This window comes from Fusarium coffeatum (genome assembly GCF_003316985.1).
Source record: "Fusarium coffeatum strain FIESC_28 chromosome Unknown BRIP53273_contig_322, whole genome shotgun sequence".
NCBI lineage: Eukaryota > Fungi > Ascomycota > Sordariomycetes > Hypocreales > Nectriaceae > Fusarium > Fusarium coffeatum.
The window spans coordinates 25,083-35,873 of NW_022158111.1; the positions used below are offsets into that span (position 1 = coordinate 25,083).

The 10,791-nt window shown below is 48.6% G+C and overlaps 3 protein-coding genes across 3 annotated transcripts; 1 reads left to right on the forward strand and 2 right to left on the reverse strand.

Annotated features, from left to right (window-relative positions):
• Window positions 1-701: 701 nt before the first annotated feature.
• FIESC28_10583 (uncharacterized protein) lies at window positions 702-1,955 on the reverse strand (the record flags this gene model as incomplete). The annotated part of the gene is made up of 1 exon (XM_031164714.1): window positions 702-1,955. One exon carries the CDS (start codon window positions 1,953-1,955, stop codon window positions 702-704), a length of 1,254 nt encoding a protein of 417 aa, XP_031011229.1.
• A 3,632-nt stretch (window positions 1,956-5,587) lies between these two features.
• On the forward strand, window positions 5,588-7,931 carry FIESC28_10584 (uncharacterized protein; the record flags this gene model as incomplete). Its single annotated transcript, XM_031164715.1, has 3 exons — window positions 5,588-6,559; window positions 6,681-7,340; window positions 7,395-7,931. 3 exons carry the CDS (start codon window positions 5,588-5,590, stop codon window positions 7,929-7,931), a joined length of 2,169 nt encoding a protein of 722 aa, XP_031011230.1.
• Window positions 7,932-9,078: 1,147 nt separating this feature from the next.
• On the reverse strand, window positions 9,079-10,011 carry FIESC28_10585 (uncharacterized protein; the record flags this gene model as incomplete). The annotated part of the gene is made up of 1 exon (XM_031164716.1): window positions 9,079-10,011. The coding sequence occupies one exon, from the start codon at window positions 10,009-10,011 to the stop codon at window positions 9,079-9,081; it is 933 nt and encodes a 310-aa protein (XP_031011231.1).
• Between the last annotated feature and the right edge of the window lie 780 nt (window positions 10,012-10,791).

Genomic DNA, 10,791 nt, shown 5'->3' on the forward strand with positions numbered 1-10,791 from the left:
CCATTTCCACTCAGCGTTTAGCTGTTTCTTTTTTATTTCTCCAACTTCCATACAGAAGACCAAAATTTCTGATGCTATCACCGGAAAAAGGATGCTTGCAATATCGGCAGTACCAAATGGACTTCTGCACTACGCCGCTGGCTTACAGAAATCTTGGCTCATCCATAAAGGACGTGTAAAGGTCCATAAATGGTGTCAGACTTCCTATGCTCGATACTTGTTGGAGCAAAGACCGATAAGGTCGTTGTTATAGGGTAGCTTGTTTAGGTTCAAGAACTGACTTTTGTACAGGCCTGTAGGTATTTCACGTAAGATTGTAGTGTTAATTGCACCATGCCTGTGAGATTCCATGCACTGATAACGTGAAAAGTCGAGAGGCAACAACGGTTGAATGATTGCTTTTAGTGGATCATGTAAAGTGTGACACCAGTACACGATGCGACCAAATTATCGAACACGTCCCAAATATACCATAAGTAACCACCAGTCTCAGTCTTGTCAATAAAATTGTACACAATGTATTCTCTGCCTTTCTAATAGATATGCGCCTGTCTATGAAACGCCAAAACCTGTCGGGTGCCTTTGCCCAAAAGCATCCGTAGTAAATGCCAGCCATAATCGTCAACGCCATCGTAAAACGTAAATACCCGTCCTGCTAGACGGACCCCTCGCGTCATCTCCCGGGTAAAGAGCCTGTATAATTACCTCGATAGAGGTCCCTCAGTTCTGAAATCCATAATGCTGCCAACTTCCAGAACGCCTACCAGGTCCCCCTTTTCCAGCACAGCCACAACAGCCTCCCGTCCGCATCTTAAATCTTCGTCGTCCGGCGACAACTGCATATTGTTCAATATATCTTGCGCTTGACGAATCGTAGTGTCCGAAGAGAGTGAAATCATAGTGCTTCTGGATATCAGAGAGCCTGGGATTTCTTCTAAACCTTTGTTCAACTCATGTCTGCCAATCCCACGTATCGTGCTGGGAGAGGCCACTTGGTCTTGCACTTTAACCCAACCTGTCGTCGAGTCCAGACCTGCACGAAGCAGGTCAAACCCTAAAATAGCTTCTGCTGTCTCTTCTGCTGGAATATCGTACCAGCTGATGGCTATATCCTTGATAGTTCGGGGTTGTCGAGCTGCGGCACCGATGGCACCGCCCGGGTGATTCTTTGCGAAAACAGATGCAATGCTTGCGTTTATTTCTTTGGCAGCCGTAATTGCGATTGCATCGCCGATGGCCAGTGCAACTGTTGTTGATGTAGTGGGGGCAGAAACACCAAACGATGTCTTCTCAGGCTCTGGGATCGGAGCAGGAAGTAGAATGGTGTTTGGTCGGTGCTTGATAAACTCGCAAGTACCAGGCGATGTGTGTGATGTAAGAAGTATAGTTGGGAGAAACTCATCAAGATGAGGCAGCATGAGAAGTAGTTCCTGTGTCTTGCCCGAATATGTGATGAACATGAGGGTGTCGTTAGACCCAACGATGCCTAGATCACCATGCAAGGCTTCTGTAGGATGAAGGAAGACAGCATGAATAGCAAGGCTCTTGAATGTAGCCACAAGTTTCTGCCCAATGTGTCCAGATTTTCCCACGCCAATGACAACGAGTTTTCCGTTTGTCGACTGCTGTCGTATTATAGCTTGTACTGTCTGGTTGAAGCCATCACGGGCCACAGCATCTGTTTCATAGAGTCGCGAAAGATTTCTTAAAGCTATTGCTTCTGTGTTGAGCACATGAATCCCATCTCGAAGACGTTGATCCTTTGCTTGCGACTCCCCTCGAAGCTCTCTGTCCAGAGTCAACGGGTCAATGGGTTCACAAAAAGCATCCCCCGGAGGCGATGAGGAAGGTGTGGGAGGAGAGGGGGGAGGCATGGCAGGACAAGAAGAAGCTCCGAGCACCACAACTGCGCTTGTCTGAACTGGCCCATGGGCAGGCTGCGATAAGGTTGTCATCTTGCTGAGACCTGGGGATCAAGTTGACCGAGGAAGTCGAAAGGCCGGATGCAAACAAGGCTCGCATGCAAATCCTGAAAGCGAATGTGCAGTGAATAGACTGTCTTTTCGCAGTACCGACTGAACGTAGTTGACCGTAAGTGTCTATATGATATGATTGCGTAGTTGCTCCAAAATGTTTGTTGCGAATCGGAAGCCCACAAAACCCTTATCTTCAAGAGGAGTGGTTCGGGTCCAAAATCTGATATTGACCCAAGATCACAAAACAGCCTGGTGGAGCACTATCTAGTAGCGAGGCTCACAGCCTAGATGAGACAAGGCAAGACAAGAAACAGGAGAAGATGTGGTCCTTGAAAAGAATCAAGACGGCAGACTGCGTTTTTTAAGGAATTGCTCGATCCCTGGCCAGAGTCATGGATAGCTTACGTTTATGAAAGCGAGATCTGGGGAGGATGGGAGCCTGTCCTTGTCCAATTGGATGTGGTTTCGATTGCGAGAACCTTTAGCAGCCCCGATCTAGACATAGTCTCCAAGATGAGTGGATGCGATAGGAGTCCGGCTCTATCCGGAGGGCCGAGCTATTACTATCGCGGGTTCTTTATAAACTTCAGATCGAGTAGAAGTATGAATAAGAAGCAGGAAAACGGGTAATGCCATCTCGACATGTTTTGAAAAACTGGTGCTCGTTGGCGAATTCCGCATCATAGATTCGCGCAGACGGGTATGAAAGAAGGGTCCAATCAGGGCAACAAATCGTAATGTCAACGTTTAGCTTCTCGATCCAGACTGTCTTTGTTCGGATCGTTCTTCAGTGGGGCGGGGTCTCAAGACCCTGTCAAGGTAGTAAACAAAAAAGTCTATGATTCCATGAAGAAAAGCCATCGACGAACCAGCGCTCGGTTCGGAACCACTTTGAAAGGAATGGCGCAAGCGGTACGATTAAATGCCGTGCTGAGTAAAGCCGTTTACCGCAATTGCTTGGCCCCGGCACGCACCGCACTGGACGTTTGGGATATGATGCCTCGATCCAAGTCGCGCAAATCGAGCCGAATCCGCCGAACCATAGGTAGGCACAGTAATGTCCGAAAACCTGGTACAACGGGATATGTCTTTTGACGGAAAATATTGATGAACCAACGCTGAACAGCGTCAACAAAGGAGAAGATAAACTCAAGGAACAAGATATGTATGTATGATGATCTATTGGTGACTCTCCTGTGAAGTGGCACGCCCTACCTTAATGGCTTGTACCTGCCTCCCGTTTCTAACGTGCTGTTATGCACGTGCGACTGGACCATTGGCGCCTTTCCCCAATGGTTGATCTTTACTGCTCTTGCAACTTTGGTGGATCGAGATCGAGACCCTTCAGGTTCTTTCTCGAGTGGCAGTTGCTTATCATCTTATCAATCAGACACCTGCCTGCCCTATACCGAGGTAGGTAGGTAGGTACCTATCTTGCTTGGCAGTAGTAGGCAGAAACTGGTAGGTGCAACCTACCGACCTAGGTACTAACCTATGGAAAGCGCATACCTTAGATAGTACCTACCCAGGCTATGGTATACGCTCAAGAGAAAACATCATCACAAAGGCCGAAACAGTTTCGACTCCACTACACGACTCAATCAATATCTGAAACTCTGTACAACTTCACCATTGCGTACGCAAACTCACCATGCGGGCTTCCTCAACGGCACAAGGAAAGAACCCCACCCGTGATGTTTGCAGCGCGATCTTATGCAGATGATCACATTTTGTGAGACCTCGATGCCGCTGAGCTACTTGCATCAAGCATCCGCATACGCTTCCGCCTCCAATCATGCGTGGCCTTGGCCTGCGCAGAGTCTCCAACCAAATCGCACCTTGGTGCACGTGAAACAAGGACAGGTTATCGGCAGAAGGATAACCACATCACAGTTGATTATCTTTCGATACTGATCTCACAATCCTAGGATCAAGTCATATAGACGACACGTTGGATATGACCGGGAATCCGCATGCTATATCCTGACCAGTTCTGACATGCAATCGGTGAACAAGGAATGGCTATTGCATCTCAAAATTCCACTACAACTAAGGCGATCTCGGCAATTCGATAAGACTGCATATCGTGTATTTTAAGCACAATATCGTGGCACAGAAAGCTCTAGATCACGGATGACAGAAAGTGTGTCCGCGTTTCTTCTACAACAATAGAAGCCGTTATTCGTGCGCGGACGGAGTCGGGAGTCTGTGACGGATTCAGATTTGAGTTTCAGATGGTTCTGAAACGTGGGTTCGCTGCGCAGTACTCCATCAGGAAGACTATGGCGCGCATCGCTATCTTGGCGCAAGGGATGGTGACAAGGGAAGTTTGATAATGATTACGACCAGTCCTCACGTCCCCTCATCAGCTCCTCGAACTAGCTCAGCATTGCGGTTTTCAGCTCGACTTGCGCCGGTCCAGGCACGCTGCAAGCCTCAGGGGCAGGGAAAAAAAATATATGGCCTTTTGCTGGAAACCGTCAACAGCTGTAAAGGCGAAATAGGAAAAGGACCCCACTTCGGCATGGTTTGGCGTGCCTGGCGTGTTCTAAAGCTCACCTAGAGAAGCACTACCTGACGCTATTGACGGTTATTAGTGACAAACGAAACAATCTTAGGAGGAACTATCGATGCTGGGTTGAATCCAGGGTTCAATTCTTCATCTCCTGCTTTCTTTTCGAAAGCCATTCAATAGTATATCCACCGAAGCATTCTTCTGTTAAAAAGGGGCCAACGTTGAAATGTTCGTTTCGGGGTACTCGGAACCTGTGATTTCCAGCCACATATTCGACTATTGGTATTGGGGTGACGCCCAGCGCCATGAGCAATCTGCGAAGATTGCACATCTGATCGCTCGCCGGAAGCAGAATTTGGACAGCAAGCCAGTGCGTTGCAGATTGCGTTCCAGACACAAGGTTGTAGGAATGGGTCATGGATTGCGGCATTACATCAAAGTCAAACTCTATGAATTTACGGGCGTTTGGTTTGGTCTCGTATGAAGAGCATCCCTCGCCAAATAGAATGCCATTCCAAGGCGGCTAAGACCTGTCACGGTGGCTGCGGGTGGCAGTGGATACCCCTGAATCGCATGTGGATGATTGTCCTATCAGAATCGTGGTAGGGTGAGCAGCTTGCGGGACGCCGCGTCAAGCCTGGGCCTGACTAGCGATCAGAGACTAGGGAGAGCCCTGGTTCAACTGGAGTTTGGTTTTGCTTCGCTCAATGAAGTGACTTGTTGAAGTTCGCAGGTCAGGCAGGGCAGGCAAACAGAGATACGAGACCAAAAGCCAAGGTCTGAATAAGCTGATGTGGAAACGACAGTACTGTACTCTACAGTATCTATCGACACGTCTCCCCTCCTGTCCCGTCTAAGAACGGACAACTACAGGAGCTGCACAAAACGTGATTTCAGTTTTGTTGGCTGTCGTCACTTTATCTTGTTCCCTGTCCCCCGTCCCGCTCTTCATTCTTTCTTACAGCCTGCCTGCAGCTTATAGCCAGCCTCTCTCGGCACCACTCTCATTTCTGTTTCTCCTCGACACTTCATCCTTCTTACCTACATGTAATTCGTTAGGTTCAGTCTCGTTCGCATCATCCATCAGCTTTTGGCAATGGGTCTTCACTTAAGCTCCGCCTGGAGCACTCCTAGGGGCTGGAGGTTGATCACTGTCACACTCATCGCGCTGACCTTGCTGCTTGTTATACCCCTCCATCGACTCAGCGACGATTCTCCGGGCGTTTACGGCCATCTGACAAAATATCTCAGTCATGAGGGCGCCGCTTACGATGTCGAAGAAGGCTTTATCGCCAACCTCAACGAAACCACCAACGAGCAGATATTGAAAGATGAGGAGCCGGACCGTCAGACCACCGTCGAGAGGATCTCTTATGATACGGATACACCCCAATACACCGGCGAGGAGGAGAAGGAAGCTCCCAAAACCCCCGAGGTGCCTGAGGGAGCCCAGCAGCCAGAAGGCGAACAGAACCCGAGTATCCAGGACGATCGAATAGTCCTTGAAGTCGATCATAGTATCGAGAACGAAGTCGCCCATAACGAAAAAATTTATAACGAGGCACCCACGGAAATCAACAAGTCCGAGGGTATCGATATCAAACCTCAGGGCGATCAAGTCGGCGAGAACAAGCCACAACAAGACGCAGACCAGCCTCAGTCCCATGACGATCAGCAAAAGCCCCAAAGCCAAGAGGATAAACCACAAGTCGAGAACGTGTCTCCTAATGGCGATGATCAGCGACCCGACGGAATCAAGAATCCAGACCTGTCGCAGAATCAAAACGGCCAGAAAGACGGAAACGGCATTGGTGGAACCGAAACTAAAGCTCCTGAAGTGAGCACAACGACCAGCATCGCAGGCGTATTTACTCCGTCACAGACGGCAGAGCTCGATGTTCCCTCAGGGCCTCTATCGAATTGGACGGGTGTCTGTGACGGGTTCCCCAACACAGATGGTATCATGCTTGTCATGAAAACCGGTGCCACTGAAGCCTTCACCAAACTCCCGGCCCATCTCTTGACAAGTCTCCAGTGTCTGGATGACTATCTCCTATTCTCCGACCTGGTAAGTAAACAACTTTTGATGTTAAGGAGTGAGGACGCAGGGGGGCACCCCTTTGCGCCACTTACGGAACTCCATATCAAGCCACAATTCCAGGAGTGATGCAGCTAACCAATCCGGATAGGACCAGCAAATTGACAAGTACCAAATATACGATGTCCTCAAAGACGTCAAGGAGGACGTCAGAAAAGGGCGCAAAGAGTTTGATCTTTACAAAGCGCAGAATGATTGTCCAATTCCCCAGCAGTATTGTACCGCCGATATGAACGGCAAGGATGGCTGGAACCTTGACAAGTACAAATTCCTCCACATGGTAGAGAAGGCTTGGGAAATGCGCCCCAACAAGGAGTGGTATGTGTTTGCCGAGGCCGATACTTATGTTTTCTGGCAGAACTTGGTATGGTACCTTCGCAACAGGGTCAATGGGACAGAAACTCCTTATGTCGGGAGTGTTGCAATGCTCAAGGGCAAGCCTTTTGCCCATGGTGGCAGTGGCTATGTTATTCATGGTGATACCATGAAGAAGATGGTCGCCATCCCGGACTTGGCGCACAAGTATGATATGATGGCCACTCATGAGTGCTGTGGTGATTACCTCATGTCTCTGGCCGTTATGGAGACAGGCAAGAAGGTTAAGCAGGCGCACCCTATGTTCAACGGCGAGAAGCCCGTTACGTTGCCTTTCGGCAATAACCACTGGTGCGAACCTCTGTTGACTATGCACCACATGAACCCCGAGGAGGTCAGCGATGCTTGGCACTTTGAGCAGACCCGAAAGAAGAAGGTATGTCTTATGAACATTCGTGGTAAAGAGATCGGCAATTGACGCAAGCGACAGGGACCTGTTCAGATTAGGGAAATGTACCATGAGTTCTGGGCTCCCAAGCTGGAATCCCAGCATGACGAATGGGATAACCTATCTGACGACGTGTGCTACATCGGGTTTGGTCCTGAAGCTCAAGCCAAGGCCTCCGACCACCAAAAGAGTCGACAGAGGAAAGAGAATGAGAAGAACGCTGTAGAGCAGCATGCGCACCGTTCCAAGGAGCATTGTGCTAAAGTTTGCGAGAGCGACGGTCTCAACATCTCCGAAAATGATTATTACGGCCTCAAGGATGACAACCAGCGCAACGAGATGATAAAGAGGCGTTATAACCAGAAGAGGGGCGACAAAAACTGGAATGCCAGTCGTCGTTGTTTCCAGTGGCGTTACCACAACAACGTTTGCTGCGTTGCCAAAAGCTTCAAGAGGGGAAAGCCTCGCAAGGAACAAAAGCCAGAGGAGAAATGGACAAGCGGCTGGTTTGTTCAAGGCATTAATGATTGGATCGATGCCAAGGGAGACTGCACACCGAATTGGAAGGATCCCAGGTAAAGCACTATAGCACCGCGGCGTGTGTTTTTCATTTTTCTTCCTTGTTATTACCGAACAAGGCAAAATATGGTTATGAGTGGTGTTTGTCATTATTCCCTCGTTGGGAAAGGCGTTTAAGGATTCGGGTAATCTGCACCATGATAAAGGGACACATCTTGGGATTACAGATGAGCATTTTCTTCTTTTCTTTGGCTAGGCTTTATTTCGGCGCACATTTGCATGGTCTGTTAGTTAGAGTAGAGCGGATCGGAGAGCAAGTACTACTCTTTTTCTACGGTTAGACATTGGATCTGGGGCGGGTGGTCTATGAGTTTATACGCGTTATACACGACAGCACAGGTAGACTTTTATATGAAGATTACAGGCGCAATAGAAAGTCTAGATAAGAATTTGGTTCGTTATGTGACTGTAACTGACTGATGAGTGTTTCTATGACTGGTTCTGCATAAGATCTGTAAATATTATGTTGGGTTTTCCTGTTCAACACGAAGGGGGCCTCTGATACTGGCTACATGCAACTTGGGATCGTAAGAAATATCACAGATGGCCCGCAAAACCAATTCCACCATTAGCAATCTAGACAGTATCGGGAACTTACGATAAGCTTTGATATCTCAATGACGATGCCGTCCTGATAAGAGTTATGACGTCTATTCTGTTTGTTAACGGGTGTGGAATTTGACCCATGTTTGTCGATCCATCTCCATGGCCAGAATTGCATCATAGAGCTAGCTCTATTGTTGTCCATCATGAACCAACTCGAGTATCTTGGATAGAAGCATCGCTTTTGCCGCGCTTTTAGGCAACGATAAACCTATTTGTGGCTCCAGGAGATATTCCAATAGCGTCATGTTGTAACACGAGCAGGGTCAACTTACGATACCTTTTTGCTCTAGGTACCGTTCTATGTGCTTTTCACAATGAACACATCTCATTACAAGCTCTCGTCTTGAGAAATAGAAATAAATTGCTTGTACAGGCTAATAACGGAAAGGTCTTTCTATAAAACCGCAAAACAGTGCAAAAATAATAACTTAATAAATGTCGGTTGTCTGACCGACTTCTTTGCTTTCATGTCGTCATACCCTTTCTGGGTTCGTTTCGTTCTATCGTTGCGCTTGTCGCTGTAGTCTCAGTTTATCTTTATCTAGGATGTTTGATGAGATGTGCCCTGCTTTCCCCCGTGACGACCACATCTATGCGGGTTCTTGGGTGATTTCATGTAGCAGTATGGCTTTGCGTCCTCTCCGGCGGGTTTGCCGAAGACCTCCTTGATAGAGCAGTACTCGTAGCCCTCGGGCATCCAGTCCTTGAGGTGACGGTGCAGCTCGCATCGAGAAATTCCACACTTCCTACAGTAAACCTGTCCCTTGACGCGCATCTGGTCCATGGGGCCCTCCTTCTCAGGTGCTCGCTCTTGTCGATGGACAAGAGGGCCAGCTCCTCGCCAAGCCCACTCCATGTCGTTTGGCCCTGAGTAACGGCTGGAAAGGGGCACCGTACCGTGTAATCTTCGGTGAATTTCGTAAAAGTTGGAGTTAGTAAGGCCAAAGCAAACGCTGTCGATGGGGTCGAGGTGGTCGAAAATGGTGTAATGAAGCTCAGAAGGAAGATCAAGTAAGGTGTGGTCCTTGGGAGGCTGGGGTTGAGTTTGTGGGATAGGCTCATAGTCCATAACTGAGTATGAACGGCGGGGAGGGGGCAGCTTGGGTCGGCGAGGAAGCTGAGTTGTTTTGTCCTCAACTGGAGCCTCGGGCATCACAGGCTCTTGACGCTCGGTTGGAGAAGGTGAGTCATTCTCAGGAATAGGCGCTTGTCGGTTGACGTGAGCTGCACCGGAGTGCGATGCAGCAACATGGTCGCCTTGATAATCGGTCATTGACCAGCCTCTTCGAGGTGCCCTCATCAGGCCTCTCTTCTTGTTAAGTTCCTGCATGCGCCTCGCGTGTTCCTCTCGGGTCATTGGTGTTGACGAGTCGGTCCTGCCAAAGCCAGGACGCATCATGAGAGGGCCATCAGTGGCCTCGTGAGTTGGTGTCCCGGCGGGAGAGAATGTGTGATCAGCCAATACTTGAACCATGGTTGCTTGTCTTGTTTTGGTTCAAAGTGTGTATGTAGATGTTTGGGAGATTGTGGTTGAGGATTTGAAAATCCGGATCAGATGCCACTTGATTGACGTGTTTGAAGGTATTCACAGTAGCTGTGATGTAATGCAATTTGAGAACGCGGTGAGTTGAGAGGGGAGTGGTGATCCACTTGTTGGGTTCGTGTTATGTTGCGTTGACGATGTTACACTTGTGTCGACTGTATAAATGTTGATGAGGTTGGAGCCTCAATAGCAAGTTCATGAGCAGATAAAGAGGTATAAATTCAAAGTTGTTAGTTGAAAATTCAAGACAAAGCAGGGCAGGATTTGATGAGTGGCGACCCAATTCGGTTATAAAGACAACTGACGATGGAGAGACACCGGGCAATTGTCTAAGAGCCGGTCGGAATCCGATGGTCGGTCGACGCCGTTTACTCTTTGGTGGGTGGTGTGATGGGTCCCAGGGCCATAATGAGCCAATTCGACATCTCTATTTGTCCTACCAGGCCCAGGGACTGACTGTCTGGACCCCAGAGGACTTGGGAATTCCGAAAAAAGCCATGATAAGCTAATGCTACCATGACTAGTTTGTCTGAGAGTGAGGCACAGACGAGCTGTGTGCTTCCCACTTCTTTTTTCTCTTTCTTTTATATCGGCCTTTTTACTGGCCATCTGACATGGCATAGTCGATGGTGATGCCGAAGCCCGCGATACCGGGGACTCTGATTCGAGGCTTGTGGCAAGGCGGTACAATTAAAAAAAAAAAAAAAAAAA